This window comes from Kogia breviceps, chromosome 9, assembly GCF_026419965.1.
Source record: "Kogia breviceps isolate mKogBre1 chromosome 9, mKogBre1 haplotype 1, whole genome shotgun sequence".
Lineage (NCBI taxonomy): Eukaryota > Metazoa > Chordata > Mammalia > Artiodactyla > Physeteridae > Kogia > Kogia breviceps.
The window spans coordinates 58,341,110-58,365,963 of record NC_081318.1 but is presented as its reverse complement, the minus strand read 5'-3'; the positions used below and the strand labels follow the sequence as shown (position 1 = coordinate 58,365,963).

General features: G+C 35.8%; 1 protein-coding gene across 2 annotated transcripts in view; it reads right to left on the bottom strand.

Moving 5' to 3' along the window:
* Positions 1-2,101: 2,101 nt before the first annotated feature.
* The window catches only part of CASD1 (CAS1 domain containing 1), a 68,715-nt gene continuing 45,962 nt past the window's right edge, over positions 2,102-24,854 (bottom strand). For both annotated transcript variants that reach the window (XM_059074257.2, XM_067042509.1), the window contains 5 exons: positions 24,684-24,785; positions 21,761-21,901; positions 21,171-21,248; positions 19,150-19,242; positions 2,102-3,572 (listed from right to left, as the gene is read on the bottom strand). In XM_059074257.2, coding sequence (XP_058930240.1) covers positions 3,315-3,572; positions 19,150-19,242; positions 21,171-21,248; positions 21,761-21,901; positions 24,684-24,785 — 672 coding nt within the window. In that variant the 3' untranslated portion in view covers positions 2,102-3,314. The remainder of the gene's footprint in view (positions 3,573-19,149; positions 19,243-21,170; positions 21,249-21,760; positions 21,902-24,683; positions 24,786-24,854) is intronic.

Below are 24,854 nucleotides of genomic sequence, written 5' to 3'. Positions count from 1 at the left end.
GCCCGTAATTTTTTTTTGTGGTGTGTTTGTCTGGGTTTGGTATCAGGGTGAAGGTGGCCTCGTAGAATGAGCTTGGGAGTGTTCCTTCCCCTGCAATTTCCAGGAAGTTTCAGGATATGTGTTAACTCTTCTCTAAATGTTTACTAGAATTCGCCTGTGAGGCCATCTGGTCCTGGACTTTTGTTTGTTGGAAGTTTTTTAATCACAGAAATTTGTCTTATTTCTTAATCTGTTAGATGTATTATAGCTCATAATATATTCAACTCTACTTTTGGAAAATAGTCTTCATTTATACTACCTTATAGATCTAACTTTTACAGAAGTTTTATAATTCTAATTCATATAATATAAGATGCTAGGAGGGATTTCATTAAAGGAACAATACAGATTTAAACGTGCTTTTCAAGCATGAGTATCTTAATATTTAGAATTTTTGAAGTTGTCAAGATCAATTCTGCAGGAAACTACCCAAGTTGTTGTTGATGTTTTAATCAAGGGAAGCTGTTAGGTTGAGCCCTATGAAACTGCCATTTTTGTAGGTCAAAATGATAGCGTATTAGCGATTTAATACTGTTCAACATAAAAATTCCAAGTTGGCTCTCAAGTTTACTAGATTGTCCCTCTCCCTCTTATCACTAAAGGGGGAGAGGCATTCTCATATAAATTGCATGTTCTTTGACAAACTGTTTTTATTGAGTCTGTTTTATGAAGGTTCTGCACTAGGTCCTATGATTTGTTTAGGTTTAATAGTTTATATACATATTTTTACAAGCTAGCAAAAAATATACATAATCAAACACAGACTCAATTTTTAAAATTTTACCAAGCTTAAAAGCTTCCTATGCTAACATTTAAAATAATATTCACCCATCTTTAAAATTTTAACTGGTCAACTTATCTTACAGTGGAATGGTAGGATATAAATGTTATCTTATACCAGCACCTAAAACAAATAATAGGATCCAGTTCATAGGTAGAGAGAATGGTTTTAGATGAAGGCTCTGGATTTTTAATGCTATATTGGCTATCCATAAAAATGGGATGGTTTGACAAGGGAAACAGGAAAGGTTGGGATTAGACTGAGTCAAGCAAGTACCTTTTGGGGCCAGATGATAGATTTTTCAACATGATTTATATTATAGAAAATATGAGTTTTAGAGAACCTGTGGTTTTATCTAAATTTTAGCATGTCTAAATATTCTGTTAAACATCTTTTTTCTGAAGAATGGTATGATTAATGCAAATAATCACTATGTGAGTCAATGCAGAAAAAATATTAAAACATACCATAGATGCTATCATTGTGGTAAGTTATACCACAATAACCTCTTATCCATAAAGACTCATTAAGCAAATCAAATATAAATAGAATGTATTTTAATGACAATTGCATATTTTAATTTTTATGTGCCACTGTTTTATTTTATACATATAAATTAAATGAGAACACATGATAAAGAAATAGGGCTTACCAGTTCCAAGTTTTAGGAAAAAACGTTTCACTTGGCTTGGCTATCACTACTAGAAGACATAAGTACTTCTAAAAAACAAATAATGGTCATCTTTCGTTTTCAATTGTTTCATCAGGAGGAATCTTTCTCAGATGATAAAACTTACAAGCTAAATTAAAATGCACTCTACTCATTGGCAAACCACACCAGCAAGAATAATGTGATCACAGTACTTGGAAGTTTTTGATTTATAACTATACTATACTTATAAGCCTGCAGTCTAGGAGGCAGAGCAATGAATCATTACAATTGTCTATCTGGGAAATGTCAAAAGATTAAGTAAGGGCAGAAGAAGAGAAGAAAAAGAAAGACCACACATCTGTTTGAGAAATATTCCTCAATTAATGGAAATATATCACTAGCACATAAATCCAGTGCTAAAGAAATAAATTTTAAAAATCTTTAAGTAACATTACTAATAAAACAATGTTTTAACTCATGGGCAGAAAGGCAGATTACCCTCTGAAGCACTAACTAAATTATTCTTTAACTAACACAGTGACTTACCCATATATGCTAAGAGATTGAAAAAGTAAATTTAAGCTGAGGAAATGAATTAGACATTTGAACCAATCATTAATGGATCCAGCTTTTAAAAAAAACAGTTTAATTGATACTTTACAGTACAAAAATAAGCATCCACAGAATGTTTATTTACTGTTTAAATTACTCCATATTTTCATATACCATGAACAAAAAATATTTTACCCCATACACAGTAACAGCAAACAAGTGCAATCTTTCAAACATTACAATTTATAATCAAATCTGTACAACAGATAAATAAATTTATACCTCTAACAGCTTGTAACAAAACCAAAAACATACATTGCCCAAGGTCACCGGTTTACTTAAAATTCTACTTATGGTTATACATCTCAAACATAACTTGAATCTTTACTACACTGCACAAGTTTATATTGATAAATATTTTTTAAAAAATAGGAGGGAGTAATAGGAAATACCAAAAAGGTTATAAAGAGCTTCCAAACATTGGAAATAATATACAAAATTAATTAGACGGGGGAAAGCATATTCAATGGATCCACAGGGTAACTGGTATTACACTGGTATAGCTTAAAGAAAGGAAACAGGTGAATGTTTGGACTAGAAAGAAAATTTGGCCTTTTTATAAAAAGCTACAATAGTATCAATGACAAAACCCTGTCATGGAGCCTAGAACAACTTTGAGACAAAGTGTACAAAGATTTTAGGCTTATACACCTGAAAACCATAGTTAGGAAGAAAACTCATGTCAGGAAACATAATAATCAGAACATGAACACAGAAGACATACTGTTTGTCATTCCACATCATTGCACATATAAGAAAACAATACTGCAGTCTTTCTTGAGTAAGAAAGTTTTCAACGAAATAGGAAGTTCCATGATGAATATAGTTGCATACAATTTTATTACCACAAATTTAGTAAATATCAAAACACTCAGTGTTGTCACTAAGCTAATTATCTGTATTTTTTTACTGGAAAGGTAATTATTTCCCTGCCTTCATGTGTTAACTTAAAATCACTTATAAAAGGAAATACAGATCCAGTAGAAAAGACTTTTCACGTGCAGTCCTATACAATGCACTCTGCTTCATCGATTTTCTTCAATATTTCACATCATATATATGTACATTTCCAAAATATACAATCACACATGTTGAACAGACGTCACTTAGCTATCCTGTCACACACATTTTTATTTACATATACATTTGTATCTTCAGATAGATGCTGTTCTCCTCCAGGTAGACACAAAGTTAATCTGAAGAGTTTAAGGTTTTAGTATCCTAATGTCTTTATTTATCTTGAACAGATGATAAGATGAGGAGTCCACAAAAAAATGCAGCTATACATGCCAATCTTTTCAACAGAGATGAGTTATCTTTAGGAATAATAATCTGTGCAAGATCATTAGTGATCTGAGAAATTTCATGTGCCACACAAACAAATATGAAAGTGCTGACAATGATGTTGAGCATAGGGTTTCCAGGTATAAGTACCAAGATACCCCTTGTGTCTGCTGCCAGCCATATGTGATACTGGCAAATAAATAGCTGAAAGGAAAAATATGTCAAGTTAGATATGTTCAGAGGGTCCATGAATGTATTACAAATTTTCCTAATTTAAACATATGATAGCATAATTATGTCAGAAGGCTTTTCCAAAACCATTTAATTATGTTTCACTGTTGGCCTTGAAAAGTCTATTGCAGTCTAGTGTCCAGAACTCCTAATTGCTGAAGCACTGATTCAAAGTCCCCAAGAAATGAACCACAGGAACCTTCTAACTTTAAAAACATTTGTCAGCTGTCTTCTATATCATGCAATGATATATGGACTTTTGTAGTCAGACTCCAAATAAAGAATTACTCTGTGTGTGTATACACGTCTGTACTGCATATGTATATTTGTGAATATACTTATGTATATGTATATATGAGTGGGAAATGGCACGTTTTTTAAGATGTCCTCATCCTCGTGTTTGTTCTGCACCAGACAAATGTCTTGAATTGCATGTGAATGTTTCAAAAGTGTATTTCAACTTCTATGTGAGTATACATATTAGGACACAATTACTACTTTTGATTGGGATTACAAATGTGGTTCTTCCATCACATTGCTTCAAAAAAAGATTAGGAAAATGCTTAAGCTACTTCAACAAATATCAACATGATGAAGAATGCTATGCTAAATTTTATACAACCTCTCTTTTAAGGGAGACTTAAAAAATAGGACATTCAGAAACAAGATGGCAGAGCAGAAGGACCTTGCTCTCAGGAGAACATCAAAATCACAACTAACTGCTGAACAACTATCAATTAAAAAAAAGACTGGAATCTTCCAAAAAAAGATATTCTATATCCAAAGACATAAAGAAGAAACCATGAGATAGGAGGGGTGCTCTCATGGTATAATCAAATCCCATACCACCTGGGTGGGAGAACCACAAACTGGAGAATAATTATATCACAGAAGTTTTCCCACAGGAGGGAGAGCTCTGAGCTCCACACCATGCCTAGGGGTTCAGCATCGGGAGGAGGAGCACCCACAGCAATTGACTTTGAAGGCCAGTGGGGCTCAACTGCAGGAGCTCCACAGGATTGGGGGAAACAGAGACTTCACTCTTGGAGGGCGCACACCAGGACCCAGGGCAAAAGCAGAGACTCCACAGGAGCCTGGGTCCAGAATTACCTGCTGGTCTTGCTGGGGAGGGGGGGTGGCTTGGAGGCTCTCTCTGGGATCATAAAAGCTGGTGGCAGGCATAGTAGGGACCTACATGAACTCTGGCTAGAGGCAGACACCTTGCATCCTTTGACTGAGACCTGGTCGCACCTAACTGCCTATAAACTCCAGGGCTGGGACACTTCAGGCCCCAAACCAAAAGGGCAGGAACACAGCCCCACCCACCAGCAGCCAGGCTGCCTAAAGACTTCTTGAGCCCATAGCCACCTCTAGACACACCCCTTGACATGGCCCTGCCCACAAGAGGGCCAAGACCCGGCTTCACCCACCAAGGGAAGGCACTGGCTCTGCCGCCCCCGCAGGAAGCCTGCACAAGTGTCTAGACTGGACTAACCCACCAGAGGGGAGACACCAGAAGCAAGAAAACTATGACGCAGCAGCCTGTGGAACTGAGTCCAAAAACAGGTCAGAACTACCCTGCGACCAGCTGGTCCCTGGCCCTTGCGTGACAAGAGGGGAGTGTACTGCTGGGACATACAGGACATCCCCTATAGAGGGCCACTTCTCCAAGGTCAAGAAACATAACTAAACTACAACATATTTAAAAACACAAATAGAAAATTAAAATGAGATGGCAAAGGAATATGTTCCAGATGAAGGAACAAGATAAAAACCCCAGAATAACAACTAAGTGAAGTAGCAATAACCAATCTACACAACAAAGAGTTCAGAGTAATAATGGTAAAGACGATCCAAGAACTTGGGAAAAGAATGATGTACAGAGTGAGAAGTTACAAGAAGTTTTTAGCAAAAAGAAAGTATAAAGAACAACCAAACAGAATCAAAGAATACAATAACTGCAATGAAAAATACACTAGAAGGAATCAATAGTAGAATAAATGAGGCAGAGGAATGAATCAGTGAGCTGGAAGACAGAGTGGTGGAAATCAATGCCATGGAACAAAATAAAGAAAGAATAAAATGAGTACAGTTTAAGAAACCTCTGGGACAATGTCAGACACACCAACATTTGCATTAGAGGGGTTCCAGAAGGAGAAGAGGGAGAGAAAGAACCTGAGATAATACTTGAAGAGATAATAGCTGAAAACTTCCCAAACGTGGGAAAGGAAACAGTCACCCAAGTCCAGGAAATTCACAGACCCAGACAGGATTAACCCAAGGAGGAACATGCTGAGATAACAGTAATCAAATTGACAAAAATTAAAGATAATGAAAAAAAAAAAAAGGAAAAAGCAACAAATAACATACAAGGGAATCCCCACAGGAGTATCAGCTGATTTTTCAGCAGAAACTCTGTAAGCCAGAAGGGAGTGGCACAATACAAAGTGATGAAAGGGAAAAACCTACAATGAAAAATACTCTACTGAGCAAGGCCCTCGTTCAAATTAGATGGAGAAATCAAAAGCTCTACAAACAAGCAAAACTAAAAGAATTCAGCACCATCAAACTGGCTTTTCAACAAATGCGAAAGGAACTTCTCTAGGCAGAAAAGGCCACAACTAAAACAAGAACATTATGAAATGGGAAAGGTCAGCAGTAAAGGCAAACATACGGGAAACACAGGAAATCATGTATACATGAACATGATATCTAAACCAGTAACTGTGAGAGGAGGAAACTACAGGAAAGTAATGCAGGATATTTGAAATGCATTTGATATTATGATATAAGAAACTTAAAACAATTATGTATAGACAGATATATCAAAACCTCATGGTAACCACAAAACCTCATGGTAACCACAAACCAAAAAGCCATAATAGATATACACACAAATAAGAAAAAGAAATCCAAACATAACACTGTAAAAATAGTCATCAAATCACAAGAGAAAAAATGAGGAAAGGAAGAAAAAAGACCTACAAAAACAAATCCAAAACAACAAACATAATGGCAATAAGGACATACATACTGATAACTACCTTAAATCTAAGCAGAATAATTGCTCCAAAGACATAGACTGGCTGAATGGATGCAAACACAAGACCAGTATATATGCTGTCTACAAGAGACCCATATGTGTCAGACCTATAGACACATACAACTGAAAGTGAGGGGATGGAAAAAGGTATTCCATACAAATGAGAATCAGCAATACTCATATCAGACAAAACAGATTTTAAAATAAAGACTGTTACAAGAGACAAAGAAGGACACTACAGAATGATCAAGGGATCAATCCAAGAAGAAGACAGAACAACTGTAAATACATATGCACCCAACACAGGAGCACCTCAATATACAAGGCAAAAGTTAACAGACATAAAAGGAGAAATTGACAGTAACACAATAATAGTGGGAGACTTTAACACCCCACTTACATCAATGGACAGATCATCCAGACAGAAAATCAATAAGGAAACACAGGCCTTAAATGACACATTAGCCCAGAAGGATTTAAATGCTTTTTATAGGGTGGTCCAATTGAAAGAGCAGTAGAATACACATTCTTTTCAAGTACACATGGAACATTTTCGAGCATAGATCACATGCTGCACCACAAAGCAAGCCTGGGTAAATTTACGAAAACTGAAATCATATCAAGCATCTTTCCTGACCACAACACTATGAGATTAGAAATCAATTACAGGAAAAAAGCTGTAAAAAACACAAACATGTGGAGGCTAAACAATATGGTACTAAACAGCCAACGGATCACTGAATAAATCAAAGAGGAAATAAATACCTAGAGGCAAATGAAAAATGAAAACACAACAATCCAAAACCTATAGGAGGCAGACAAAGCAGTTCTAAGAGGGAAGTTTATAGGAATACAATCTTACCTCAGGGAACAAAAATCTCAAACAACATAACTTTACACTTGAAGCAACTAGAGAAGGACAAAACAAAACCCAAAGTTAGAAGAAAGAAATCATAAAGATCAGAGCAGAAATAAATGAAATAGAGATGAAGAAAATGATAGAAAAAATCAACAAAACTAAAAGCTGGTTCTTTAAAAAGATTTTAAAAATTGATAAACCTTTAGCTAGACTCATCAAGAAAAAAGGGAGAGGGCTCAAATTAATAAAATTAGAAATGAGAAAAGAGAAGTTACAATCACAGACATCACAAATACAAAAGATCAGAAGAGACTATTACAAATAACTATATGCCAATAAAATGGACCATCTAGAAGAAATGGACAAATCCTTAGAAAGGTACAATTTCCTCAAACTGAACCAGGAAGAAATGGAAAATATGAACAGACCAATCACAGACAATGAAATTGAAACTGTGATTTAAAAACTCTCAACAAATGAAAGTTCAGGACCAGATGGCTTCACAGAATTCTAGCAAACATTTAGAGAAGAGTTAATACCTATCCTTCTGAAACTATTCCAAAAAATTGCAGAGGAAGGAACACTTCCAAACTCATTCTATGAGGCTACCATCACCCTGATACCAAGACCAGACAAAGATACCACAAAAAAGAAAATTACAGGCCAACATAAGTGATGAACAAAGATAAAAAAATACTCAACAAAATACTACCGAATCAAATCCAACAATACATTAAAAGGATCACAGAATCATGATCAGGTTGGGATTTATCTCAGGGAGGCAAGGAGTCTTTGATATCCGTAAATCAATCAGTGTGATACACCACATTAACAAATTGAAAAATAAAAAACATATGATCACATCTCAATAGGTGCAGAAACAGCTTTTGATAAAATTCACTTTCCATTTATGATTAAAAACTCTCCAGAAAGGGGGCATAGAGGAAATCTACCTCAACATAATAAAGGCCTTACATGACAAACCCACAGCTAACATAATTTGCAAAGGTGAAAAGCTGAAAGCATTTCCTGTAAGATCAGAAACATGAAAAGGATGTCCACTATCAGCACTTTTATTCAACACAGTTTTGGACGTTCTAGCCATGGCAATGAGAAGAAAAAGAAATAAAGGGATCCAAATTGGTAAAGAAGAAGTACAGCTGTCCCTGTTTGGAGAGAACATGATAGTATACATAGAAAATCCTAAAGTTGCTACCAGAAAACTACTAGAGCTCATCCATGAATTCAGTAAAGTTGCAGGATACAAAATTAATACACAGAAATCTCTTCCATTCCTATGCTCTAACAACAAAAGATCAGAAAGAAAAATTAAGGAAACTATCCCATTTACTACTGCAACAATAAGAATAAAATACCTAGGAATAAACCAACCTAGGGAGGCAAAACATCTGTATTTTGAAAACTATAAGATGCTGATGAAAGAAATCGAAGATGACACACACAGAAAGATATACTGTGTTCTTGGATTAGAAGAATCAATACTGTTAAAATGCCTATACTATCCAAGGTAATCTACAGATTTGATGCAATACCTATCAAGTTACCAATGGCAGTTTTTGCAGATCTAGGACAAAAAAATGTTAAAATCTGTATGGAAACACAAAGGACCCCGAATAGCCAAAGCAATCTTGAGAAAGAAAATGGAGCTGGAGGAATCAGGATCCCTGACTTCAGACTATACTACAATGCTACAGTCATCAAAACAGTATAGTACTGGCACAAAAACAGAAATATAGATCAATGGAACAGGATAAAAATCCCAGAAATAAACCCACACACCTATGGTAAATTAATCTACAACAAAGGAGGCAAGAATATACAATGGAGAAGACAGTCTCTTCAATAAGTGGTGCTGGGAAAACTGGACAGCTACATGTAGAAGAATGAAATTAAAGCATTCTCTAACATTATGTACAAAAACAAACCCAAAATGGATTAAAGACCTAAATTAAGAGCGTATACTATAAAACTCTTAGTGGAAAACATAGGCAGGACACTGTGTGACATATATCACAGCAAGATCTTTTTGGATCTGTCTCCTAGAGTAATGGAAATAAAAATAAACAAATGGGACTGAATTAAATAGATGCTTTTGCACAGCAAAGGAAATCATACACCAAATGAAAAGACAACCTGTAGAATTGGAGAAAATATTTGCAAACAATGTGACTGACAAGGGATTAATCTCCAAAATATACAGCCAGCTCATACAGCTCAGTATCAAAAAACAAAGGATGACTTCTCTAACATGGGAAAGGAAACAGTCACCCAAGTCCAGGAAGTGCAGAGTCCCATACAGGATAAACCCAAGGGGGTACACTCCAAGACAAATATTAATCAAACTAACAAATATTAAATACAAAGAAAAAATATTAAAAGCAACAAAGGAAAAGCAATAAATAATATACAAGTTCATTCCTATAAGGTTATCAGCTGATTTTTCGGCAGAAACTGCAGTTCAGAAGGGAGTGGCATGATATATTTAACATGATGAAAGGGGAAAACCTACAACCAAGAATACTCTACATAGCAAGGCCCTCATTCAGTTTTGACAGAGAAATTGAAAGCTTTACAGACAGGCAAAAGCTAAGAGAATTCAGCATCACCAGACCAGCTTTACAACAAATGCTAAAGGATCTTCTCAAGGCAGGAAACATAAGAGAAAAAATGAGGAAGGGAAGAGAAAAGACCAATAAAAACAAAGCCAAAACAATTAAGAAAATGGAAATAGGAATGTACATATCAATATCAATAATTACCTTAAATGTAAATGGATTAAATGCGCCAACCAAAAGACACAGAGTGGTGGAATGCATACAAAAACAAGACCCATATATATGCTATCTACAAGAGACCCACACTTCAGATGTAAGGACACATACAGACTGAAAGTAAGTAGCAATACTCATATCAAAGTAGACTTTAAAGACAGTTACAAGAGACAAGGAAGGACACTACATAATGATCAAGGGATCAAGTCAAGAAGATAGAACAATTCTAAATATATATGTACCCAATATAGGACCCTTCCATATGTAAGGCAGATGCTCAGCCATAAAAGGGGAAAACGACAGTAACACAATAATAATGGGGGATTTTAACACCCCACTTACACCAATGGACAGATTATCCAAACAGAAAAATAAGGAAACACGAACCTTAAATGACACATTAGACCAGATAAATATAATTGATACTTATAGAATATTCCATCTGAAAACAGCAGAATACACTTCCTTCTCAAGTGCTCATGGAACATTCTCCAAGATAGATCATATATTGGGTCACAAATCAAGCCTTGGTAAACTTAAGAAAACTGAAGTCATATCAAGCACCTTTTCTGACCACAACACTATGAAATTAGAATCAACTATAGGAAAAATACTGTAAAAAACACGAACACATGGAGGCTAAAGAGCGTTACTAAATAACCAATGGATCACTGAAGAAACCAAAGAGGAAATCAAAAAATATCTAAAGACAAATGAGAATGGAAACAAGACGATCCAAAACCTATGGGATGCAGCAGTTCTAAGAGGGATGTTAACAGCAATACAGTCTTATCTCAAGAATCAAGAAAAATCTCAAACAACCTAAACTTACACCTAAAGCAATTAGAGAAAGAAGAACAAACAAAACCCAAAGTTAGTAGAAGGAAAGAAATCATAAAGATCAGAGAAGAAATAAATGAAATAGAGACAAAGAAAAAAATATCAAAAATCAATGAAAGTAAAAGCTGGTTCTTTGAGAAGATAAACAAAATTGATAAACTTTTAGCCAGACTCATCAAGAAAAAACGGGAGAGTACTCAAATCAATAAAATTGGAAATGAAAAAGGAGAAATGACAACAGACACCACAGAAATACAAAGGTTCATAAGAGACTACTAAAAGCAACTATACGTCAATAAAATGGACAACCTAGAACAAATGGAAAAATTATTAGAAAGGTACAACCTTCCAACACTGAACCAGGAAGAAATAGAAAATATGAACAGACCAATCACAAGCACTGAAAATGTAACTGTGATTAAAAATCTTCCAACAAACAGAAGTCCAGGACCAGATGGCTTCACAGAATTCTAGCAAACATTTAGAGAAGACTTAATATCTATCCTTCTAAAACTCTTCCAAAAAATCACAGAGGAAGGTACACTCCCAAGCTCATTCTATGAGGCCACCATCACCCTGATACCAAAACAGAAAAAGATATCATAAAAAGAGAAAATTACAGGCCAATATCACTGATGAACGTAGACACAAAAATCCTCAACAAAATACTAGCAAAAAGAATGCAACAACACGTTAAAAGGATCATACATCAAGATCAAATGGGCTTTATCCCAGGGATGCAAAGACTTTTCAATATCTGCAAATCAGTGTGATACACCACATCAACAAACTTAGGAATAAAAACCATATGATCATCTCAATAGATGCAGAAAAAGCTTCTGACAAAATTTAACACTGATTTATGATTAAAAACTCTACAAAAAGTCAGCATAGAGGGAACCTACCTCAACATAATAAAGGCCATATATGACAAACCCAAAGCAAACATCATTCTCAATGGTGAAAAAGTGAAAGAATTTCCTCTAAGATCAGGAATAAGACAAGGATGTCCACACTCACCACTATTACTCAACATAGTTTTGGAAGTCCTAGCCATGGCAATCAGAGAAGAAAAAGAAATAAAAGGAATGCAAATTGGAAAAGAAGAAAAACTGCCACTCTTGGCAGATGACATGATACTATACATAGAAAAACCTAAAGATGCCACCAGAAAACTACTAGAGCTCATCAATAAATCTGGTAAAGTTGCAGGATGCAAAATTAATACACAGAAATCTCTTGCATTCCTATACACTAACAATGAAAGATCATAAAGAGAAATCAAGGAAACAATCCCATTTACCATTGCATCAAAAAGAATTAAATATCTAGAAATAAACCTACCCAAGGAGGTAAAAGAGCTGTACTTTGAAAACTCTAAGATACTAATGAAAGAAATCAAAGATGACACAAACAGATGGAGAGATATACCATATTCTTGGATTGGAAGAACAGATATTGTGAAAATGACTATACTACCCAAAGCAATCTACAGATTCAATGCAATCCCTGTCAAATTACCAATGGCATTTTTCACAGAATTAGAACAAATTTTACAATTTGTATGGAAACACAAAAGAACCCAAATAGCGAAAGCAATCTTGAAAAAGAAAAATGGAACTGGAGGAATCAAGCACTGTGACTTCAGAGTATACTACAAAGCTACAGTAATCAAAACAGTATGATAGGGCTTCCCTGGTGGCACAGTGGTTAAGACTCTGCCTGCCAATGCAGGGGACAGGGGTTTGAGCCCTGGTCCAGGAAGATCCCACATGCTGCGGACAACTAAGCCTGTGCGCCACAACTACTGAGCCTCTGTGCCACAACTATTGAAGCCCGTGCGCCTAGAGCCTGTGCTCCGCCAACAAGAGAAGACACTGCAACAAGAAGCCAACGCACCGCAACAAAGAGTGGCCCCTGCTCGCCACAACTAGAGAAAGCCCATGTGCAGCAACAAAGGCACATTGCAGCCAAAAAAAAAAAAAAAGGTCCCATAAAAAAAAACAGTATGATAGGGGCACAAAAATAGAAATATAGATCAATGGAACAGGATCGACAGTCCAGAGATAAACCCACGTACCTATGGTTACCTAACCTATGACAAAGGAGGCAAGAATATACAATGGAGAAAAGAGAGCCTCTTCAATAAGTGGTGCTGGGAAAACTGAACGGCTACATGTAAAAGAAGGAAATTAGAATACTCCCTGACACCATACACAAAAATAAACTCAAAATGGATTAAAGACCAAAATATAAGACCAGATACTATAAAACTCTTAGAGGAAAAAATAGGGAGAACACTCTTTGACATAAATTGCAGCAAGATCTTTTTTGACCTACCTCCTAGAGTAATGAAAATAAAAACAAAAATAAACAAATGGGACCTAATGAAACTTAAAAGCTTTTGCACAGCAAAGGAAACCATAAACAAAATAAAAAGACAACGTGACAGAATGGGAGAAAATATTTGCAAATGAAGCAACCAATAAGGGATTAATCTCCAAAATATACAAACAGCTCATGGAGCTCAATATCAAAAAAACAAACAATCCAATCAAAAAATGGGCAGAAGATCTAAATACACATTTCTCCAAAAAAGACATACAGATGGCTACACAAAGCACACGAAAATATGCTCAACATCATTCATTATTAAAGAAATGGAAATCAAAACTACAATGAGGTATCACCTCACAATTGTCAGAATGACCATCATCAAAAAATCTATAAACAATAAATGCTTGGAAAGGGTGTGGAGAAAAGGGAATCCTGCTACACTGTTGGTGGGAATGTAAACTGGTACAGCCACTATGGAGAACGGTATGAAGGTTCCTTAAAAAACTAAAAGCAGGGCTACCATATGATCCAGCAATCCCACTCCTGGGCATATATCTGCAGTAAACCATAATTCAAAAAGATACATACACCCCAAGTTTCACTGCAGCATGATTTAGAACAGGCAGGACATGGAAGCAACCTAAATGTCCATCAACAGAGGAATGGATAAAGAAGATGTGGTACATATATACAATGGAATATTACTCAGCCATGAAAAAGAATGAAATAATGCCACTTGCTGCAACATGGATGGACCTAGAGACTGTCATACAGAGTGAAGTAAGTCAGACAGAGAAAGACAAATATCATATATCACTTATATGTGGAATCTAAAAAAAAGGGTACAAATGAACTTAATCTACAAAACAGAGTTACAGATGTAGAAAACAAACTTATAGTTACCAGGGGCAAGGGAGGCATGGGGATAAATTGGAAGATTGGTATTGACATACACACACTACTATATATAAAATAGATAACTGATAAGGACCTACTGTATAGCACAGGGAACTCTACTCAATACTCTGTAATGGCCTGTATGGAAAAAGAGTCTAAAAAAGAGTGGATATATATATATGTATAACTGATTCACTTTGCTGTACCCCTGAAACTAACACAACATTGTAAGTCAAATATACTCCAATAAAAAAAAAAAAGCATAAATGACCCAATGAAAAAATGGGAAGAAGATCTAAACAGATGTTTCTCCAAAGAAGACTTACAGATGGCCAAAAAGCACATGAAGAGATGCTTAACATCACAATTAGAGAAATGCAAATCAAAGCTACAAAGAGGTAGACCTGGGGAGAGGACTGGGGTTGGCTGCACGGAGACAGCCTGAAGGGGCTGGAGTGTGGTAACAGCTGCAGTAGTGGGTGTTCGAGGAAGATGCTTGGGCCTGCCACAAAAACAAAAGGCTATTGTTAAGTGGTGCGTGAAGGATGGGGCCACCATAGCAGCTCATGTGCTGGCCCCTGCCTCACCTCATTGGCCTCCAGGAGAGCATGCCTCAGCCGCTGCTGCCTTGGCAGGCTCCCACACCAACCACCACCTTGACAGGCCCTGGAAGGAGATGTCATTGTGTTGCCCACATGCAGAGGTGGTGCTGAAACCACAGCTGAGCCCCAGGGGCCATGCAACTCAGGAAGCAGGGCTGAAATCGCTCCCCATGGCTGTGTGAGCCATGGATTTACACCTCTGCCGCCGGCTTTGTAAATTCAGTGCCTGTGGGACATCTGAACAGAAAACAGGTGCCCTGTGGCTGGGAGGTATCTGGCCTTAGCAGCTGTGGGCTTTGTGGATGTGTGTGTGTGAGGGCTTGGCCGGGCCAGGGTGTGAACTGCCTCCATAGCTCCCACAGTGGATTCAGATGTCCTAGTACTGTGGTCCTGGGACCTGACTTCAGTCAATCTGCACTGGTGGCCTTGTGAAAACAATACCTGTGGGACACCAGGGCTGATTGCTGGTATTCCCAGCATTGAGGAGGGGCCAAGGGCAGCACCAACAACAGTTTACTCTGTGAGCCCGCACAGTAGGTGAAAGGTGACACAACAGAGCACATTCACTGGTGAATAGCTCCAGTGGCCGTGGAGGAAAACTCAGTGGCTCCTCTCCCAGTGGGAGTGCTCCAATCCTGACTATCTTGCACTGTAGCTCAGGAATGCAGGTCAGAAAAGGATCTGAGGGCTTCTACTCCCAACAACTAGGGAGTAGACCTTGTCCCAAACAGGACTGTAGCAACCACAGAGCAAAGAAGAGGCCCACTCAATATCCAGTGCAGGCTCTGGTCACCACAACATCAGTCACACCTCCTATCAAAGGGATAATAGCCAGCAAACACTGAGGAAAGAGATAGCAGGCATCCATACTGAAAAGATCCCTTGTATCAAAAAATATTAAACCCATGCAGGCTACACAGGGATGTTCCCACATAAAAATAGCCCTCCAAGACCACAGCATATAATTGTTTCTCCTAAACTCATAGAGCAATATAAGTAAAATGAAGAAGCAGAGGAACCACTCCCAATTAAAAGATCAAGAGAATTCCTCTGAAAGAACAAGCAATAAAATAGACCTCTTCGTTTAAATAGACACTGAGTTCAAAAAGGAGATAATGAAAATACTGAAGGAATTAAGAAAGGCTATCAGCAGAAATGCAGATTACTGTAAAAAGGAATTAGAAAACAAAAGAAGGAGCCAATAAAAATTAGAAAATTCATTTGCAGAGACAAAAGCTGAGCTAAAGGCAATGAAGAGCAAAATGAATAATGCAGAAGAATGAATAAAGGATCTGGAAGACAGAATAATGGAAATCACCCAATTAGAATAGCAGACAGAAAGCCAAATGAAAAAAAATGAAAGCAATATAAGAGACCTATGGGATAATATAAAGCATGCCAATCCACACATAACAGGGATCCCAGAAGGAGAAGAATGAGAAAAGGGGATTGAAAAGGTATTTGTATTGAATGTAGTCTGAAAAATTTCAGAAATTATGGCTGAAAATTTCCCAAATGTAAAGAAGGAAGCAGATATCCAGGTACAGGAAGCACAAAGAGTACCAAACAAGATAAACCCGAACAGACCTACACCAAGACATATAATTAAAACGGCAAAAGTTAAAGATAAGAGAGGATTCTAAAGGCAGTAAGAGAAAAACAAAGAGTTAATTACAAGGGAACACCCAAAAGGCTATCAGCTGATTTCTCTGCAGAAATGTTGCAGGCCAGAAGGGAGTGGCAAGGTATACTGAAAGTCCTGAAAGGGAAAAATCTGCAACCTAGGATATTCTACCCAGCAAGATCATCATTTAGAATAAAAGGAGAGATAAAGAATTTTTCAGACAAGCAAAAACTAAAAGAATACAGCAATACTATACCTATCCTAAAGGAAATATTGAAAGGTCTTCTCTAAATGGAAAAGTAAGAATCTATAGGAAAGAAATAATCAAAATTGGAAAGTCAATCTCTTAAATAAGCCTGTACACAGATTAAAAAAAAATAAAAAATTTCTGAGAAAGCGATGATAACCACAATGAGCAGCAAAAGGATGAACATGAAGATGTAAAAGAGGACATCAAAATCATAAAATATGGTGGAGGACAGTAAGAAAATGTAGACTTTTTTAAATGTGTTTGAGCCCATATGACTACCTGTCTAAAGCAAGTAGATACAGGAAGGGGTTAACATACTTGAGAAACAAGACAATAGCAAATCAAAAACATACAACAGATTCACAGAAAAAAACAAAAAGAAGAGAACATAAGTATAATACAAAAGAAAACCATCAAACCACAAAAGGAAAAACAAAAAGAAAAAGAAAGGGACAAAGAAGAAATATAAAACCAAAAAGAAAGCAAAGTTTAAAATGGCAATAAATATGTATCTATCAATAATTACCTTAAATGTTAATGGACTAAATGGTCTAATCAAGACACAGAGTGGCAGACTGGATAAAAAAAGAAGAGCCTACAATATGCTGTCTACAAGAGACCCACTCTAAGGCAAAGGACACTCATAGATTGAAAGTGAGGGGATGGAAAAAGATATTTCATGCTAACAGAAATGAGAGGAGAGCAGGGGTCGCAATACTCATATGAGACAAAATAGGCTTTAAAACAAAGGACATAAAGAAAGATAAAGGACAGCATATAATGATAAAAGAATCAATACAAGGAGAGGATATTACACTTGTCAACATATATGCACCCAATATAGGAGCACTCAAATACATAAAACAAATATTAACAGACATAAAGGGAAAAATCAAAGGGAATACAATAATAGTAGGAGACTTTAACACCCCACGCATATCAATGGACAGATCTTCGAGACAAAACATCAATAAGGCAACAGAGATCCTAAGTGATACAATAGAACAGTTAGACTTAATTGATATTTTCAGGACATTACATCCCAAAAAACCAGACTACACATTCTTTTCAAGTGTCCATATGATCCTGCAATCCCACTCCTCAGCCTATATCTGCAGAAAACCAGAGAAGATACAGCCACCCCAAAGTTCACTGCAGCACTGTTTACAATAGCCAAGACATGGAAGCAACCTAAATGTCCATCAACAGGTGAATGGATAAGGAGATGCAGTGTGTGTGTGTGTGTGTGTGTGTGTGTGTATAGTGGAATATTAGTCATAAAAAAGGATGAAATAATGCCATATGCAGCAACATGGATGGACCTAGAGATTATTATACTAAGTGAAGTAAGCCAGACAAAGACAAGTATCATATATCACTATGTGGAATCTTAAAAAAAAAAAAAAAAAAAAAAGAACTTATTTTCAAAACAGACTCAACAGATATAGAAAACAAACTTATGGTTACCAAAGGGGAAAGGGGGTGGAGTGATAAATTAGGAGGTTGGGATTAACACACTACTATATAGAAAATAGATAACCAACAAGGACCTACTAAATAGCACAAGGAGCTATACTAAATATTTTGTAATAACCTATAAGGGAAGAAAATCTGAAAAAGAATATGTGTGTGTGTGTATACCAATCGCAGAGAAATTTTCCCCATTTTAAAGACAACTTAATAAATATTATAACTCTAAAATGTATCTTTTATGATTATAGTATGAATTCTGTTTTAAAATGTTCTATTTCAAATAATAAAGCTCAGAATACTCAGAATATATTTCATAGCCTACTTTAAACTGATTCTGTAGATAATTTCATATTAGGTATTGCACACAAAATAGAGTTTAAAAATTTCCCCCAAACTTCCAATCATAAGAGTGAATTTTTTATAAGCATCAATAAACTAAATTCCAGTACTATAATATTTAATTATGAAGAACAAATCAAAATCCTCTCAACTTGATTTATGTCTATTTACAAATTTCATTTATATCTATTTCATTTTTTTTCTCTTCTGATCTCAGCATCTTGTTGTACTTGAAAGCTTAAAACAATGTAAAGAATATTTGAAAGTCATCTATGTCTAGCCATTTAATTAAGGCTTTAAATAATGTAATGTCTAGCCATTACATTCTATAATACTGCTGTTGATGTTCTAAATTTCTTCCCTATAATTTCATAAATAACATAGCTTTGGTTGAAAAAAAAAGTCAGACTTAACACACCTATATACTCATTCACATACACACCTGCATATAACAATTGGTTGTGTAAGACAGACCAAAATATTAATGTACCAACCTCTAATGAAATTTTTCCAAACCAAGCAAAAAATGAACTGTAAACTGAACGGGCATATCCAGGGATATTCCTTATTAGGATGAAGGCTAAAATCTAAAGAAAAAACACAGAGGCAAATATTAATAATCTGCTTATTAAAAGAATTTTGCTTTCAAGTGATAACTTTATTCTTTGTTATTGAACTTGATACATCGACACAATGGTTTTCTTCAACAGATAAATGTTTTTTTCAAGTTATTTTTGATCCAGAGTCTACTCAAACTGGATTTCTCAGCATGTGGTCTGTATACGGCAAACAAGTGCAGGTTTTACATAGTACATGGCTGAACAGTTTTATTTTATGTATATTAGAAAAAATATAAACTCATCTTGAAGCCCTTTGTGTAGAAAGAAATGATATATTTATGTAGCAAAATTTAATAAAATTCCATGATACAATTTTGCTTCTTCCATAAAGTATTTGCTTTTATGGGAGCCACCCACCCCCATCTTTTTGCTCTCTTCAAAAGTCTCCTTCTACTGGCAGCAATGTAAACGTGGGAGAAAAATAACTAAGGAAAGATGAGCATGTGAAGTGGAGTGACTAGGAGAAAAGGTGGTAAGGCTCAGGAGTGCTTGTGTTAGTGTTATTCTATGTGCAGTCACTCTCTTCCTTAGCTTCCCTTATATTGTTCAGTATTAGTGCACTGTTACTGGAACAACCCCCTTCCTTTCATGTCATTACAAAAATGACATTAGATATGAAATACTAAGTGTTATATCTGGTTGTCTGCAGAAGTCATGAAAATGTTATATGAATACAGTACAATGTTTAAAATGTCATTATCAGTTGTGTTTGGAGAGTCTGTCATATGCTTGGTTCTACTGACTATGTAGAGGTTTAAGAGGGATAAAATAGTTTCTTCATTGAAGAGAACTTAAAACCTAAAAGAAGATCCTCCAGAAATCCTCCCTGTTCCTCTTTGCTGAACTACTCATTTTTTAGGCCTCGGCTTAGACATACTTTCTCCAGAACCCTGCTCTGGTATCAAGATGGGTTAGGAAGAAATACCATGTGTTTCCAAAGTACCCTGTACTTGACCATCACTACACTAATCACAATACCCTATGATTACCTGCAACCAGAGGTATCTCTGTAAAAGGTAAATCTGATTTGGGTTGCCCCTAGCCTCTGCCCACCTCCCAGGCACTGCGACATACTTCTCTTGACCCTGGGTCTCTGAGCTCTAGCCCCAATGGCCTTCATTAAGTTCCTTGAATGTGAATATGCTCTTTTCTACCACAGGGCCTAAGTGCTCGCTGCCTGCCTTCATTCCTCCATTCTTAGCTTAATTTTATGAGGGAAATCATCTCTGAACCCTAACTACCTTCACTCCAACTCCAACTAGGTCATATCCTGTATTATATTCCCTTGTAGCATCATGTACTTCTATTTATAATTACATGGTGATTATATGATTATTATCTTTAACAGAAGAATATAGGCTCTGTGAGGGTAGGGACCATGTCTGATTTGGTCACCACTATATCCCCCAGCATAATATCTAGCACATAGTAAGTATCAAATATTTGTTAAATGAATTTTAAAAATTGTTAAATGAATGAATGAATGAATGTTTACTGATCCATATCTCTATTAGACTGTAAGTTCTGTGAGGGCAGGAGCTACATGTACTTTTTACATGTAGCATGGTTCTTAACACATAGTCATAGTTTTTAATGATCTAAGTAAAAAAGTAAATGAAGAAATTTGAATAAATGATGAAAAAGCAAACAGGAGAAAAGAATTAACATTTTCTGAGTGCTTATTAAGTAACAGACACTGATCATTTCCATACATTTAATAACCACCCTTTAAAAGAGATTTTAATATCTCTGTTACAGTAGAGGAAGGTAGGCCTTAGAAAGATTAAGTAATATACCTACATTTAATAGAGTTTAATCTCAAATCTCACTGCCTCTAAAGATTCTGTTCTTATCAAAAATTAAGAAGAAAAATTTCTCTAAATAAAGATAATTACCTGTACCACAGAAACAGATGGGTGGAGTTCATTGCACTCTGCTTTGTTTTTACAACTGCTAGCCCAGATGGAATAGGTCTAAAATAAAAAAATATATGCATCAGTTCACAAAAATATATATGCCTTAAAGAGGCAGCACTCAACTTTAAAAATAGTTTTATTTATAACATTATACTTCATTATGCTATTAAAAAAGCTTCAGTAAAAACTGTCCACAGGTTTGCTCATCACTCTTTTTGGTGTGCTCAAATATCAGAAAGTAGAGAGAGGGGAGCATAAGCCTGTGATTTTCCAGAAGTAGTGATCATAAGGCAGTGATGGCTGTTCCTGTCAAACACCTTATACCTTTTCCCAAACTTATTACAACTTTTAAAATTCCTATTTCACTGAGATCTCAGTTATTCTTCACATTTAACATATATATATTTATATTCTCTTTAGAATTTATGTTCAATTAAAAAATGAGAAAAAGAATTTCAAAAATAAAGATTTTATTTACTAAAAACAAATGATTAAACTCCTGTCTCTTAGAAGTTAATTTTCTGTACCATGGACTTTGGAAATTTAGAAAATTACATTTTGAAACTTACCAAGAAAGAAACTACTGAAATAAATAATAGAAAATTTGAAACTTTGTTGGAAAAAAGAGGTTCACCCTTTCCTTCAGAAAGTACTTGGCGCTTCTGTAAAGCCAGATAAATGAAAGCAAACAACATTCCATGAAAGACTACCTAAAAAAAAGGGAGAGAAAACCTGTTTTAAACAGCTACTTTTCAATAAATAGCAAATGTAATTGGTAAAGGAGAACAGTATGTATAAAAGTATGTAGGTAAAAAGCTTAAAGGTCCAAAGTTTCTATGAAGAACTTAAACTTCAAGAAATGAAGTCAACGATTGTTGGAAACAATTTGCAATACAGAAACAAACATTTCTTGCAATGACACAAGATAAGCTGGTTTACTCCAAGCAATCTCAGCAGCAAGTGAAGAAATAAAGACAATTTATATATCTGGAGAAAACCGTAATTCGAAAAGATACATGCACCTCAATGTTCATTTCAGCATTATTTACAATAGCCAGGACACGGAAGCAACCATTAACGGGTGAATAGATAATGAAGATGTGGTACATATATACTGTGGAATATTACCCAGCCATAAAAAAAGAACAAAATAATGCCATTTGCAGCAACATAGATGGACCTAGAGATTGTTCATACTGAGTAAACTAAATCAGACAGAGAAAGACAAATATCATATGATATCACTTATACATGGAGTCTAAAAAAATGGTACAAATGAACTTATTTACAAAACAGAAATAGAGTCACGGATATAGAAAACAAATTTATGGTTACCATGGGGGAAGGGGGGGAGGGATAAATTAGGAGATTGGGATTGACATATATACACTACTATATATAAAATAGATAACTGGGACTTCCCTGGTGGTGCAGTGGTTAAGAACTCACGTGCCAATGCAGGGGACATGGGTTCGAGCCCTGGTCCGGGAAGATTCCACATGCCATGGAGCAACTAAGCCCATGCGCCACAACTACTGAACTTGTGCTCTAGAGCCTGTGAGCCACAACTACTGAGCCCACACGCCACAACTACTGAAGCCCAGGTGCCTAGAGCCCATGCTCCGCAGCAAGAGAAGCCACTGCAATGAGAAGCCTGTACACCGCAACGAAGAGTAGCCCCCACTGGGCGCAACTAGAGAAAGCCCACGTGCAGCAATGAAGACCCAATGCAGCCAAAAATAAAATAATTTTTAAAAATAATAAAATAAAATAGATAACTAACAAGAACCTACTATATAGCACAGTCTCTACTCAATACTCTGTAATGACCTATATGGGAAAACAATCTAAAAAGGAGTGGATATATGTATATGTATTACTGATTCACTTTGCTGTACAGCAGAAACTAACACAACATTGTAAACCAACTATACTACAGTAAAAATTAATTAAAAAATAAAACTGATGATAAAAACTATTCTGAAGACACATGATAAAATTTAAATGTACTCAACCAAGATAAAATATATTTTATATTGGTACTTCCAAGCAAATAGAACAGTAACATTACCAAGAGCATACTTTTAAAAAGAAGTATATGCACATAAGAATGAAAAAAAAAATGGTGGATCAGAAAGCACAACAGCTTTCTTTTCTTTTTTAAAAAAATTAATTAATTTATTTATTTTTGGCCACATTGGGTCTTCATTGCAACGTGCAGGCTTTCTATAGTTGCAGTGAGCGGGGGCTACTCTTCATTGCGGTGCACGGGCTTCTCATTGTGGTGGCTTCTCTTGTTGCAGAGCATGGGCTCTAGGCACGTGGGCTTCAGTAGTTGTGGCGTGTGGGCTCAGTAGTTGTGTCTCACAGGCTCTAGAGCACAAACTCAGTAGTTGTGGCGCATGGTCTTCAGTAGTTGTGGCACACAGGCCTAGTTACTCCGTGGCATGTGGGATCTTCCAGACCAGGGATGGAACCCATGTCCCCTGCAGTGGCAGGCGATTCTTAACCGCTGTGCCACCAGAGAAGTCCCAGCTTTCTTTTTTAAATAAACACTTAACATGAGCTATCATAGTAGACTGCTCTAATGAGAAAGTTGAGAATTTAAAATTATTTTATGGCAAGGCTTTAACAAAGCTTTTTATTCACATATGGTTTTGAAATGCAATGTACAATTAGAAAATTAAAGAGAAAAAGAATTTTAAAAGTAAATATTTTATTTATTAAGAATAATTGGAAAGTGCATAGGTATTAGAAACCAGGAATGGCACAGAAAAAAGGCACTAAGAAAATATTTGTTGAATGAAAAAAGGGAAGAGTAAAAAATGGAAGTTAAAGAGAAAGAGTGAAGAGGGGCAATTAATATTTATTCAGTGTCTATTATTTTCCAAATGCTGTGCTAGATGTTTCACATTTTCTTGGCCAATTAAATCCTAACCAGCCTTCAAGATAAAATTCATGGAATAATCCATGACATTGCTCTCTTTTCTTTGCACACTTCTATTACAAAATCCATACTGCACAGTTTAGCACTAATTATAAGTAGTAATCCAGATTTTTTTGTTTTTTGTTTTTATTTTTGTTTTAGTAATCCAGAGTTTTAAACTAAATTATAAGGTTTAGAAGCCTGGTGGTATGTCTTCTTTCCCTAAAATATATCCCTCATAACACCAACATCTAGAGCATATATTGGAGCTTAATAAGTATTGTGTTGAATGGCTGAAGCATATATATGAGATCATCTCCAAGTCAAAATTATGATTCAAATAAAGGTCACTTTATAGATAACATTTTTATAGTATTTTCCTACTGATATATGTACACATGCATACCCTTTCTCCACTATAAAAACAGGGGAGGGCTGGACTGCTTTGATTTACCAAATCAACATGTTTCCTTATTCCAAAACTAAATGAAAATAGATTAAAATTTTCCAAATAATTTTTAAAAGTATAATTTGAAATAGCAAAAGATCACAAGGTAAATACATACGTAACGATCTAACCTCCATCTGAACCACCATTCATATACATTGCCTTTCAGTTCGAAACACTTGGACAATGGCCAAAGAGAAAAGATCTTCTCAAATGCACCCTGAGAAGAGGAATCCAGAAAATTAATTAAGATGGTACAAGTGAATACTTGCCTTGCAATTCTATTATA